Raw genomic sequence first — 14,594 nt, 5'->3', positions numbered from 1 at the left:
TGTGCATTCTCATCTTTATTTAATGAAAGGAAACATCTTCAATAAGGGTAGCTTTAATGTCACTGACAACTAAATTCTTTTCAATTTCAGAGCTGTAAAGACATGTTGACTTATTGTCTAATTGTGCCTTTAGACAAAAAAATGTTTTGTCATCTTTTTAGCATTTAGATTTTTCTATTCATTTGTGTTTTGACTTTGTATTCATGATGCTCTTAAATTCTGACTTGTATGATACGGCAGAGTTTGTTTTGGCATTTCCAAACACTTCTCTATCAGTAAGTGTTTGGAAAACAGCAATTACTTTAAAGAATAACTTGGCAGGGGACTTTATAAATCATCTTTTTATCAAAATCAAATTTTCGGCAGTTGGATCAAAGAGGCATTTCCTCGAGAGACAGTTGATACATTAAACAACTGCCAAAGTCAGAAGAGAAGTGAAGACTTCATTGTGGTCAGTTGCCACTTTTTGTGGACATTAAAATTCTGATGTTACGGCAGCATTTTTGACAAGTTCTTTAAAGGAGATGTTGATAATTTTAAACCTGTGTGTTTTGGTCTTGGTTGAAACATGGAAGGATAGATTCTTCCAGGATTCCGATTATCGTTTTTTTGTGAGAGTGTTAATGTATTGCATCATAAAATAATACAATATTGAGTCCATGCTATTATGAAAACTGTGAACCGAAGACTTAAAAGTTCATTCTTCAAGCCTTTTAAATGAGGTGAAACAAAAGTCAGATAAAATGTCTTCAAGAATCACAAGAAGTCCAATTGCTCTGTGTAAGTGGCAGAGGATGGATGGAATATTAATTAGCTACATTATGTGTGTTTTTTAGCTGATGGCGGTGTATGAGGAACAGGAAGCCCAGCAGAGAAGTGTTGTCGACAGCAGCCTAACCCCGAGCCCTGACCTCCACCAAGCTGAGCTCTCTGTTTTTCAACCGATCACAGGAGGAGAGATTGAAGTCAATTCCTCAGCCCTCAAGTCTAGTAAGTATTTTACTTTATGCTTTTTTTTTTAGCAGTCAACTGTATGTGGTTCTAAAGGTAAACTCTCTAGTATTTGCTGTAGAATTGTTGCAGCTCATTTAGAGTTGCCTTTGCTTTTTGTTGCTTTTTCTGTTGTTTGATTAAAAGCTTCCTTCCTTCCCTTGGCTGTGTTGTGATATTCTGTCAGGATTTCTAATACGAAATTTAATATAAATTAAATATGCTTCAAAGTTTGGATCACTCTTTTGTCTTTAGTGCTAGTTTGGCGTTGATGTTCTGACTCTGGATTCTTTTATACCAGAAATAATATGATACAAGTGACCTCAGCTGGATTGTTTGGCTTCTAAAAGCAAATGACAACTTCATATCTTGATTTATGGGGTTTTATACTCTAAGTCTGTACATATTTGTGCTTTTAATTTATTTATTTTTCCCCCAAAAAATTCCAAACATGTTAAATTACAGCTTGGAATTCAACAACAATAACGAAAAAGAGTGGGGTAAATACTTTTACTAGGCAGACAGTGTAGAGACTTTTTTTTTTCTTTACACAGGAGACATACTGTTAACTTTGAATTCCAGTACAGACAAAGGTCAAGATGTGATGGGTGGAACAGTAATAAAAGCAAGATGGCAAAGGCCGAAATGTTGGAAGCGCTGTCACTGAAACGTAGTTGAAAAAGAGTCAGAAGAGGAGAAGTCAGGATGTGCATGTGTTCTGTCAGGCTGCTAGACCAAAAACTGATGTTTGTGTCTGCTTAGTGTTACCTGGACAAAACCTTTCTGCATGACCTTTATTCTCTCAGTGCATCTGTCCTTTCACTGCTTTCTTTTTTCAGATTGCTTTTCTCTTCTTTTCTGTCTCATTTCAAGTCAAGTGCTTGTTCACTTGAACTACAGTACATGTAATTGTGAGGGGTCTTAAAGGTGCCAATCTGAGATGTAAATGTAATTTTACTTTATTTAGACTAACCATGTGCCATAGGTATGGCTCTTTGTGTTTATAGTAAGCCAAGTGAATGAATTTAGTGTGTATCAGTTTTTTGTAGAAAAATCTTGCTCTTGTCTTTTGTTTAATTAAGTTTTGTTGATCTATTAAACATAAAGTTGTGCACTATCAACATCTAAAATTATTATGATGTTTTTTGTTTTGATTCTGATATTAAACTGGTCTGGTCAGTGGTTTGAAGGTTGCCTGGGACTACTTTTTATTCCCTTTGGATTAGATTAAATTTCACTCATTCACTATACTACTATAAAAACGACACATCTTATTTACTGGGTTTCTTTCAACCAGCAGGAGCAGAATCAACATTTCAACTTGTATAATACAACCTTCCTAAATCATGAAGGGGCCTTTGGTGTTGATCCAGACTCAGGGAAGTTTAGTCTGTTTTAGTATAGTTGCCTGCCAGAACAGATTAGTGGTAATGTGTGACTGTCATGGGAGATTAGAGGTAACAGAGCTCTGGAGACAGTCACAGTGTCAGTGGAAGAAAGGTCAGAGTTAGACTTCTGTAACTGTTTATTGTTTTGCCACAAAGATTGGAGTGGATACAAAGACGAGAATAGGCAAAGAAGATTTGGAGAACCTGCTTAAGATGATCCAAAACAAATAAATAAATAACAAAGAGGCAACAGAAAACAAGCCGATGGATACAGTGTGAAGTAGACTATTTTACAGATATTGAGCTAAAATTTAGTGTGACAGTAGCTGATCTTTGTCCTCAACACATACTTAAAGACTCCACATTGCACAGTATTTGCTTAAAACATTAGCAATAATTGTTGGAGTCAACCCTGCTTGTCTGGTAGCAAAATATCTTGTCATCTCAGTTAGGGTAGGATAAGGTATTGATGCTAAGTTTTCAAAGAAAATTAATTAAGAAACAAAACAGTTGCACTGCCTTGGAGATAGTCTAAGATTTACTGACCATGTAGTTTTTCCTGTGCTGACTAGGAAAGGCAAAAAAGTCTAAATATTTTGTTGACTTTGCACTAATTCTCCCCGTTCAGACGAAGTTTATTTGGGCAAGAAGCTGGAAATTATATTGCCTCAACTTATAAGTTGCTTTGAGTAAAAGCTCCTTCTAAATAAATGCAGTTCACTGGTTTTGTTTATGTTGAGTCACTCTCACACTCACGGCTTGCTGAGGCATTTGAATATTATGGAGCCATAATTTGTTTTCACACATGCACTGCAGTCCTGAAATTTCTCACAGACATTCAGGAGGGGTGGCATGTGAAAACGCAAATGTCTGCAATAAGTCAGCTTCAGACTTACTGCAGAGATTTTCTATCAGCTACTTAGTGACATCTCTGGAAGATTGGTGAGTGAGACAGTTTGTGAATGCTGCAGTTAATCTTGCACACCTTTTTCTGCAGATGAGGGTGTGTTTTGATAAGAATTGTTACTTCAAACTTTTTCAGCTAACCTGCATATTGTTTTCTACTCTCTCCTCAATAATGTGGATAGGCTGAAATACTAGTAATAATTTAAACAGAAAAAGAGCCCATCAAAAAGCCTCGTCTGCCATTCTTAGCATATGAACTACACACACACAACTCAGGAATATTTTTTCTTATTCTGATAATGTCTTAGCTATTTTGTGCACTAGAGAACCCCTCTTTTGCATTTAGAACCTGTGAGAGCATTTCCACAGTGCAGAATTTCACTGAAAAGTGCAGCAACTGGTAAAAAGTCTGTACAAAATTGTACTGGTAGCAATCTTTAGGCACTTCACAATTCAATTTGCTTCCAACTTAGAAGGCTGTGATGTGATTATAAAATGATTATCGATGCATCTACATGCATCCATTATCCATCCATAGTCATACTTCAAATAAAAACTAAACACAGACTCTCTCAGACCCAAAATGAACAAAAATATTTTACTCTCCAGAATAAAATAGTTTTCATTCAAACAAAAGTGTAAGAACTAAATGAACAAAAAAAAGAGTCAAAATGCTGAATACAGCGACACAAGATTCTTGTTCAGTGTGCAGAACTTGAAGACATGCTGAAGGGCAAGGAAATGACTAAAACATGCTGGATAGTGGCCCTCAAGGATCAGGATTGGGCACCACAGCCCAGAGCAATCTGCAAGGTTCAGTATTTAAATATAAAGACAGTAGAGCATGCAGGCGGGTCACTTCCTGTTAACAAGTTTGAAAAAACAAACAAACAAAAAAATCTTCATTACCATTTTGTGTAAATTATTTTGAACACGTGTTGCAGCAGATTTTTGACTTGGTTTTCTTCACCCAAACGTTTTCCTTGTGGATTTCTTTTGTTCACCTTGTCTCATCTCCTGTTAGTGGCTACATTTTCTTGGATCTTCTTCCACTGTCTCTCATTTTAGCTCATATGCTCTCCATCAAACCATCCCACTTTAATTGTCTTTCTTTGAGAAGATGAATTGATCAGCGGTTTGATGTAATCCATATCCCCCCAGCCGTTTTTAAGAGCACTAAGGGTCCATTTGTGACAATCAATATATGACCCTACAAATATCATTTGGCATGTCTTTAAAGTACTTCAACCATATTGAGTTCTCTCCACCCACACTACCACCTTTGCCATTATATTCCCAATTGAGCTATAGGCGCTTACATGACAGTGTTCCTAATGTATATATAGATTGATGGCTCCTATGAGTGGAGATGGTAGGTTTGAGGTTTCACACAGATCATAATAACACCACAGCATATTAAATCTTATTTATTTGCTTAGCTTTTTGCAGTGTTGACTTTCCTCTCATTTTCACTTTTCCCTCAAGTCCCATCAGCAGCACAGGCAACACTGCGGTGTGTACAATTTATCAGTTTCTGTTAAATGATGATTTTATGCAGAGGGCAGATGAGATGTGAAGAAAGAGCCATTATCATCTGTTATCTACTCGCTCACACAAATCTACAAATCAGCCACTTATTGGCCATTTGGATGCATGAACACCAGTGTGTTCACAGATGGGATATGAAGGAAAGAGATAATACATTAACTTCTCACACATCCCGCACATTGTCACCTCTCCAAAATCAGCATTTGGAGCATTCATAATGGGATTAGTATGTGATTATTACATATGGACATGCATACACAAATGTAGCTGGCGGTTATAAATTATTAAAATATAGTTTTCAGTCATAAATTTAAAATATTAGATTTTTGTTGTCTTTGTCAATCATTTTCTTTCTTTTATTTTGTCTTCTAAATTCCCAGTGATGCTCAGTCATGACAGTGTCAGTCCAACCCAAAAGTGATAGAATTATTTACTTTTGTAATAATAGGGTTTCAGTGAGCTAAATATGATACTACTCAAATAAACACATTTTCATTGCATGTCTATTTTTGTTCTTTTCAAATTAAGCGTTAGACTATTGCAAATATTTTATATAATTCTATTTCATACTAAAGTTTGCCTTATATTATGCTAAAAATTCTGTAGATGTCAAAGCTTGTATTTTTAAAATGAGCAGCTTTTAGTTTATAATTCAAGCTGAGACAGTTATTATTTTTGTTTTTGGACCTTTTTTAGGTTAAAGTTTTCATGAATATTGCAGTGACCCAGCAGATAGATAGTTTGTCAACCAGACAATATGAAAAACAAGTTCTTGTGTCTGTTTCTTTCCTGTTCTGCATTGATGTTTGTTAAGAAAGGTGCATTTGACGTTGTAGTGTTGATTAGTGTTAGCGCTATTGGCTTGTCAGATAACTAAATAAATAAATTAGACACAAAGACTGCTGAACAGTGAATTATTAAAAAAAACAACATAAAAAGTAAGACATTCAATGTAACAAAATACTCATTCCTTCTACATGCTTGCATATTCACATGAGCGTGTCCATTTTTGCACTTTCTGCAGATACACCCCTTCTTGTGAGAAGCAGCAGTGACTCAGCCCTCAACCCCCAAACAACAGAGACTGAAACCGCTGCCAGTGAAGACAGGATTGCAATGGTAAGAACAAAAAGTTATTTAAAAAAATAAATAAAAAGAAAGGAAACATTCAAGCAGATGCAACATTAGATTATATTACATCATTTAGCAGATGGTTTGAACATGTTAGTGACCTCATACATACATTCATATTCATGTGTCGTACTGTTACTCATTACTCAACGATTAAACAGTTATAAAAGTTTTTAAAGAATATCTTAGACATTTTCAGGTTTGATGTGCACTGTTCATAAATGGCCTTATATATTTATATATTGGAATACTATTTGGGTTGGTTTAGCCTTTCCTTTTTACCATACTGGGTATGAAGCCTTTCCAAATATGAACCACAACTATGCTGTGTGGAATTAGGACTATCATGCACAATATTTGTTTTATTTAAAAAAAAACAACCTTTTTACTTTGAGACTTTTAAAATTTTCCAGAGCCTCATATAAAGCTTCACTTTTCTATTAAGTACAATCTTTTACTTCCTTTGTGTTCAAATCTAATGTTATCTTTTGCTGTTGCTTATGTTTATTGTTGGGCTGATGCCATTTTGTTGTCATAGCATTAAAAGCATTTCTTGGTTTAAGACTCCAGTTAACCCTTTCATTACTCTTATAAAAGCATTAATAAAAAGGAGCAGACGTCACCATCTTCAGTCTTTTTCTGTAGGTCTTAAATGTAACAAGATTATAATATTTTCTGTTAGTTTTGCATTTTTTCCCATCTTTTAAATGTATTGAATAACTGCGGTATATAACCATGGACACTATGAACTCTGTGAAGTTCTTTAGTAATATCATAGCCAGATTGTCATAAAATATGCGAAGTGCATGAGAATCCTAAAGGGAATATTCACTTTGATTTTAATGATCCTATGCCCTTTTCTGTAGCTATATTCTTTGCAATATGTATACTTTTTTGCTAAATTTCTACCTATGTTTAAAAAGTTGAGGGAATCACAGATTGCTCATATACTTTTTTGCAAAGCTACATTCCACTGAACTGATATTTTATCACACCCACAGATAGCTGTATTTTAGGTTGGATTTTAAAGGTTCTCAGAAAGTGCTACCAAAGTGTGCATGCCTTAAAGCTATCATATAAGCATATGTGCTGTGAAATTAATCCATGCAAGCAGCCACAATTCAATTCTCAAGTGTGACTCTGACACATGTCAGCAGAGTGCTTGTTTGTGCATGCATGTATGGATACATGGGATAAAGAATTTGAGGTAAAGATGCCTTTTGTGCCATACTCTTTTTTTTTTTTTTAATTTTTTTTTATTCACACATTTTGCAACATCAGGCTCCATTAACAAAGATGGATGACTCTATGGTGTTTTCCCTCTACCTTTCCATACTTTTTCTGCTCTTTCTCAAAGGTCAAAGGGCACACTATTTTCTATTTGCCTCATCTGCTTCTTCCTCCTCTTCTTTCTTTCTACTGCTGATCTCAGTTTCACATCTGTTGCCTTTTCGACTCTAGTGAAGAAAAAAGCTGTTATTCCCTGTGTGACTACAGTGTCAGTTCTTGTGCCAAAAGGGAGCAGAACAAAAACAGGGTTTGAATTTAGTTCAGTTCATTTATTTATACAGCACCAGTTCTAGATTTACTTGAGTAAATGGCATGATCAGCTACACCCCTAAAACAATATCACCCTTCTTTGAATCAGATACATGATAACAGATACAAACATTAGGGACTTACATAATGTCCTTTAAGAACTGTTAGATTTCAGTCTAAACTCAAAGGAAGTAGCTTCCTCTTTAATGTTTATTTTCCAGTTTCTTTTTTAAATTGTCTCTCACCTCTGCTTATTCAGTATTAAATATCCTACTACATTGGTTTTAGTCTCAAAATATTTTCATTACCAATTATTTAGACTATTTTAGTAATTATTGTACCTGTCTGTGCATGTTGAATTGTTATATAATACCACTTAGTTATAGGTACAGTTTTGATTGCTTGTGATTGTGTTACTGTTTCTTGTTCCCCATACATCGCTGGACAAAGAAAATCCCTTAAGTTTTCTGCTTAAATTAACTCGGCGCCTGATTGGATTGTTGAGCGATTGGCCTTCTACCTTGGAGACACCTCACTGGACAAACACCCTTTTTTAATCAGCCTTTTATTCCCCTTAGAATGATCTGTTTGCAAGGTTCAGTTCATTTGGGGACTTTGATTGGTTCTCAGAGGTGATGAGTGTTTTTTCTTTTTGTTGCTGATGACAACCTAAGGTGTTTGTGAAAAGATGACATATACACTGCACACACAGTTATTAGGGCAGTTATTCTGACCCTAATACTTCTGTTATCATTTTTCTACACTAAACTGTTTAAAATTAGGCCAAAAAATGAGTGTAAATATTTTTTAAGTGATACATATTTGTGCTGTAATATAGGACCTAAATAAAGATATGCATATTTATTAGGCAACTTTATCATGTAACAGAAACTAAAAAAAAAATATTGACTCTAAAACAAGTTTTAAATGTTTCAGATGCTACACTACTAGAAGTAAAACTACTTGAACAGCACTGGAGCTGACAGTTAAATAATCTAACATTTAGTTGCAAATGCTCCGGGTCACAAAAATTCATGGAAATAAAAGACAAGCCAATTTCCAAATCTGTACGTGTCACATGGCATTTAAAGAAAGGAAGAGTACAACCTACAGAGAGACAGTCAGGGGTGGAGAAAAAAAGCTCAAACACGACCTATTCTGAAATTATGAACTATGAAGAATCAAAATTTTGTTTAGAAATTTAAAGATACTTTTTTGTGAGGAACATACCAGTGAAACTTGCCCTCTGACTAGTAGATGCATGAGCTCAGAAACCATCAAGAACAACAGGGAAGCCATCTGTTAGTTACAGCTGTCCCTTAACATCCACGTTTAAGTCTTCTCTGAGCTCTCAGATCTTATTAATTGAGAACCATACTTAGCAAAGTGAGACAATGATGACTTTCAGAAAGAAGATGAAATAAGTGAAAGTTTCCACTCTTTGAACCAGAACCAGTGGAGTTTCTGGACCCACCATTTTGTTTTCCCCTTGCTTCTGTGCTGCCTTTAGCTTTGTCTCTGGTGTTATATATGCACCATGTCTAACTAACACGTAGCCTTTAAAAAATAAAACCATGGTTTGGTCCAATCATTACAAAATAAGTAAAAAAGAAAAACAAAGAAAATTGCTTTACTGATTTTCTCCTGGCATCTTTGTCTCTGCATGATGGCCTTTCGTGCATCAAATGTTCCCTCTGTCTGTGCTTTTCTGTCTCACACCTGCTGTGCTGCAATAACTACCCCATAAGTGTTGGAGTAGTAAATGACTCTGTGCAAAGCATCTACTGTAAATAAACTCATTTTTCTTTTCTCTGTTTCTTTTCCATGTTTTTTTCAGTAGCTCTCGTTGTTGTTTTCCCACTTTTCTTCACTATCTGCCTCACTTTGATTCACCCACATACATACACACGCACACGCGCACACACACAGCCACGCACTCTCTCAGTCACTCACTCATCTGTCTCTTCTCAACCAGCCACGTTCCAGTAGAGGTAATGGCTCCAGGGTAATTGTTCAAATTGTCACTTGGCCTTTTGGTGAGAGCAGTGAAGGGAAGAAAGTACTCCTCTTGCAGTAATTCTGTCTTTTTTTTCTGGCTGTCTCTCTTCTCCTAGTCTCCCCTTTTTTAATTTAATTTCAACTTTAAAAGATTTAGCAGTATGGTATAATGCTATCTTTTTGTGTTCCATGTGACATAAATTACTATAAGCCCAAAAATGTGAAACTTTTGCCTCTGTTTTGTTCTGTCATGATTACAACCCATGAACACTTACATAAAACACACATAATACTACATTTGGATATATATACTGTACTTTCATGTAGTCCTTCATATTCATAATGCATATGTTATGGCTTGTGTGTTACACTGCATGTTTGTTAAATTAATTTCAATTACTATAAAGAGTTAAAATAATTAAAACGGTGTTCAATGCCAAACAGAGTAACCATTGATTGGCACTAAGGACCTTAGAGATTTTGACTAATTTGCAATCCCTGTTTGTGGTAAGCTTTTAAAAACAGCTAAAACTACTCTATACTTTTTTTTTTTGCACACAACTCTAAATTTATGACTAAATGTGAAGCTGCCATTATTTTTTAAAACTTTAGTCAACAACATAATTATATGCAAATAATTATGACTGACATGTCTTTTTTGTGCCACCATTGTTGTAAAAGTGTATTTAAGTGTTTTAAGGGAAAAATAGCTTCTTATGATGGAAAACGGTGTTGAAGTATAACATTTCTGTTAGCTTCACCCAGCTGTGTACAAGAAGGAAAAGGACTAGATGTTAGAGTGACTATAGTGACTGGAAAGAAATAGGGAAAGCTCCCTTTAATTTAGGTCACAGTGGTATTTTGGTGTTGCCCTAGTTATAAGAAAAACAAAAACAAAATCAAAACAAACACAACAAACAATGTATTCATTGGGCATATTGCGACTTAACGCTTACAAAAAACATTAAGACAATTATTTTGCATGCAAGTCCTTCTAAACGTTGCATCCTAAATTTATTTTTTACAAAAAAAAAGATGTTCTACTTTAAATTTGTTGCTACTTCCCATGTTAGCCATCTGGCTTCTTGACACGGCATTAGACCACATTCCTTTTCTTTTATAAATCATATAACTATGGAGCTATTTCATGATAACTTATCTTCAATATATCACATTCATTTATATAAAAATAACACTCAGACGAAATGCAGCGCATGCATTGCTACTAATTTATCATACTCACTCTGGGAGCATTTTCAGGGAACACTTAGCCAGATTGGTCATTCAGTAATTAGTAATATCACTAATAGTTTGTTCTTTTTATCCACTTTTAGCAATTATTAGATTGGACCAAGACAAATCAATGGTCGCAGCACATTTATTACAGACGTACAATAGTTACTTAAGGTAGGATTATTAATCACAAAGTTCAAATGAAAATCCAGCTTATATATCTTGCAGTTTTTGGTGGACCACCAGGGCTCACAAGTATTGATTTGGCTGTTTAATGTTGACAGACTAATGAATTAATTTTTTCCCCTGCAGTTGCCCTCAGCATATTTCTAATAAATCTTTTGTCTTTTGTCATTAAATAAGTACTTGTTTTTTTTTTTTTTCTGAAAGCACTAGGTTTTTCAATCGTTATTTTTAATAAACATAGTCCACTCAGTAGTACATTTTAATGTAATCGTTAGTTACTGAAAGTTTTGTTAAAACTGCTGGCAGGTTTTAAAATGTATTCCAAAAGGTGTTGTCCATTTTTAAAACTCAAAACAAAACACAACAAAAATAAAATTAACAAAAACAAACTGTTAAGCTATCAAAACTATCAAGCTTTAAAAAAAATAACTGAGTCTAAAATAAAATATTTAACTGAGGCTGCTGCCTTTGTTTTTTTATAAGCAGTTTAATGTGGGTAATTGGTAAAACTGTTTGCAAAATAACTTCAATGCATTTTTAAGAATACCAAGACACATTTATTTGTTCAGATTCATTTACTTGTTTTTAAAAAGCCCTTTGATAAGTAACACACATTGCTGGCCTTTCTAATGTGTTTCTCTCTGAAGAGAACACATTACAGCGACTATTTGTACATGCATTTATTAAACGAGACATACAATTAAGTACCAGTAACTCTCCAATTAATGTATGAGTGACTGCGATGACAATGAGGTTAGGATAATTAATGTCACCTGTCATCTTCTTACTAATTAAGCTCAAATGACAGCATTTACAGCCAGGCCAGGCTAATTAATTTTCAAGCCACTAAAGCTTAAACATACGTTCACTGTACAAGCAGTTTGTCATTTTTGTGTTGGGTCTCGCTTTATCTTCCTCTATCTTCTTACAATATACACTAACACTTAGACTTTTAAGGGTTCAGTCTTGACTCAGAAAGTCTAATTGTTTTTTTTGTGTGTCTGTCTTAGTTTCAGTTTGTCTGTCTGACTTCAGCAGTTGGTCTGGGTCATATGGCAGCATAGAGAGGTTGGAGGTTGAAGGTCATGTTGTGAGTCCATTAGTACCAAGTACTAACACAGAACCTTATTGACCCGCGTCTCTGTCTCCATATGTTTACACAAATGTGGGCTTGGAAGGTTCGCCCACTCTGAAATAACCACATGTGATATTTGCATAAACTTGAAACTCATAATACAAAGTAAATTGATTGGTTGATTTTGGAAATATGTCAAACGTTTATACAATTTGAGTTTTTTTTATTGTAATTGTGTTGATCTGTATGTTGACATTCCATCTTCATATTTATAGTAGCACAAAAAACACATTAAACTTAGTGTGTGGGTCATCCCACATGTCTAGAATCCATTACCTTCTTTGGATTGAAATAAACTGTACAGATATTAACATTGCAGTTCCCAATATGTAGAATCAGAGAACATGTGTTTTTTCGAGGTGAAGTTCTGGTACTTTATGCGGTCTTACAAACAAGAGTTGGCATGGTGTAGTGTTGATTGTTTCTTCACTGTTAAGCAGCAAATCTTCACTATGATTCTCACCTCTCAGCCTTTCTTAAAACAAACACATACATAGATACATAAAATCCCCACTCTATTATAAAAAGATACAATTTCTTGGCTCACTCACACTTTTTCCCCAACACCTTTCTTTTTTTCTCTTTCTTGGTTGCCATGCCCACTGATAGTCTTAGTTATTACTGCTGAACATCACTGCCTGCTTGCCTTCAAACATTGATTGGCACTTCATCTGTCCATCAAATTAGCATCTCCTTTTCTCATCACTTCACATATTTATTCATTCATCCTCATTGTTTTTTGTTCTGTTTCAAAAAAAAAAAATAGTTGAGGATTTTGAAATTAGAATCAAAACTGTGTCACTTTCCTGATTTCAGCTTCCAGTCACTCATTCTCAGTTTATTTCTCCTCCACATTTTTCAATGTGTTATTTTTTTTTTTCAGATTTATTCATTATGTTAAGTCTTAAACTCTTTGAATGTCAGTTACTGACTGTGTGTGTGTGTGCTCTGCAGGCAGCCAGTCCTGCTGGGGAGAAGCCTACAGGGGTGGACGGAGCTCAAAGCAAACACACCTTCAATGAGAGGTCAGTGTGTTTATGTTTGTCTGATTGAAGCTGGGTGGTATACAGACCTTTAAATTAATTTCTCTCTATTTTATTTAACAAGGTAAAAAATCCGATAATACCAATACTACTTGAGGCTGATTCCCCCTGTAAAGCCTTTCAAATATGTTTGTTTCTTCTCATTGCATCATGATGCCAGCTTACCTTTGCATAGTGTATATTGACCGTTTTGGCTCTGTGTCTGCTTCATTTGGCGACTCAGAGACTTAACAGAGGTGAGTTGACTTCAACCATAAATCCCACAGAGACAGCAATGGGGCATTTCATCCTCTGTCCACATGGTAGTGGCGTTTTGTGAATATTTTTTTTTTTTTTCCAGCCTTGTATCCACACAGAAACTGCATTTTAGGAGCCCCTAAATGGTATTTTTTTAAAAGCTAGGTTCCAAAGTGGGAAAAAAGAAAAAAGAAAACCCTGTTTTTTCAGGTGAACAACCTGAGCACAACCTTTTGAAAAGAATGATGTCATAAGTCCACTTTTACCCTGATAATGTTGGACAGACTTAACAACAACAACAAATTATATGCTTGTGTTTGTGTTGCAGACACAAGTTGCTAAACTATAACAGAACCTTAGTATTATGTATGACTTCTTTGAGCAGATAAGGTTGAATAACAATAACATAGCAGCCCTTGCAAATTGAAAATTTTTATCTACTCTCTAGGAATTAATAAAAAAAATGATGTAAATTAGAAGAACCATTATTTAATTTTTGTCTCTAAAAGACATTCTGGTCTGCAAAATCACCATTGGTTCCATTATTTTGTTTTCATTCACTGTGCCAGTAGTGTATTCTGATAAATTACAAAAATGTGAGGTTTTGTGGTCCTTTTTAAGGATAAGGTTGTTTTTGTGCGTGTTTGTCTACACACAAGTTTGTTTGGTTTTATGAGCCTGCTTCTGTCCCACTTTCTCTTCATTAAAGCTGTTTTCTAATCTAGATCAAGGGCCTCGCAAATATATTTACTGTTAAAAAGCTCCATCATTAGCTCACTACAAAAGACTGTCAAAACAGGGTCAGGGTCACACATACAAGCGCACTCCCACACACACACACACACACAACTCAACGATATGATTACACACATGGTTTCAAGAATAAACAACTCCAAATGCAGTTGCATTTGATATTTTTGCATGAAGATAGAAATAAGCACAGAGGACACATGCATACACTAATGAGTACTAGTTAAATGCTGGGGTGCAGATGGGCTTTTTTTGTTTGCATCTGTGTGATTAATTTGACTCCGTGCAGCAGGATTCTACGTTTAAACACTGAGGAAGATCAGCCAGTTATCATGCACGGCTTTCCAGAAGCTTGTTGGGAATCCATTTAGAAATAATCAAAATTAAGCTGTGATGTATGCATGTACTGTATGCTGAACACTTTGCAAATATTTTTGTTAGCATTGTTAGAGCAAAGAAAAAAGTGCCCTCTTTATTATTAAGCAAACAGTTTGCTTTAAACATTTGCCA

General features: G+C 35.0%; 1 protein-coding gene across 5 annotated transcripts in view; it reads left to right on the top strand.

Annotated features, from left to right (window-relative positions):
- The window catches only part of pard3bb (par-3 family cell polarity regulator beta b), a 171,026-nt gene that overhangs the window by 33,318 nt on the left and 123,114 nt on the right, over window positions 1-14,594 (top strand). For all 5 annotated transcript variants that reach the window (XM_037975990.1, XM_017420739.3, XM_017420738.3 and 2 more), the window contains 3 exons: window positions 837-990; window positions 5,857-5,951; window positions 13,009-13,079. In XM_037975990.1, coding sequence (XP_037831918.1) covers window positions 837-990; window positions 5,857-5,951; window positions 13,009-13,079 — 320 coding nt within the window. The remainder of the gene's footprint in view (window positions 1-836; window positions 991-5,856; window positions 5,952-13,008; window positions 13,080-14,594) is intronic.

Source organism: Kryptolebias marmoratus, linkage group LG6 (genome assembly GCF_001649575.2).
Source record: "Kryptolebias marmoratus isolate JLee-2015 linkage group LG6, ASM164957v2, whole genome shotgun sequence".
NCBI classification, from domain to species: Eukaryota; Metazoa; Chordata; class Actinopteri; order Cyprinodontiformes; family Rivulidae; genus Kryptolebias; species Kryptolebias marmoratus.
This window is presented reverse-complemented; position numbering and strand designations above follow the sequence as displayed.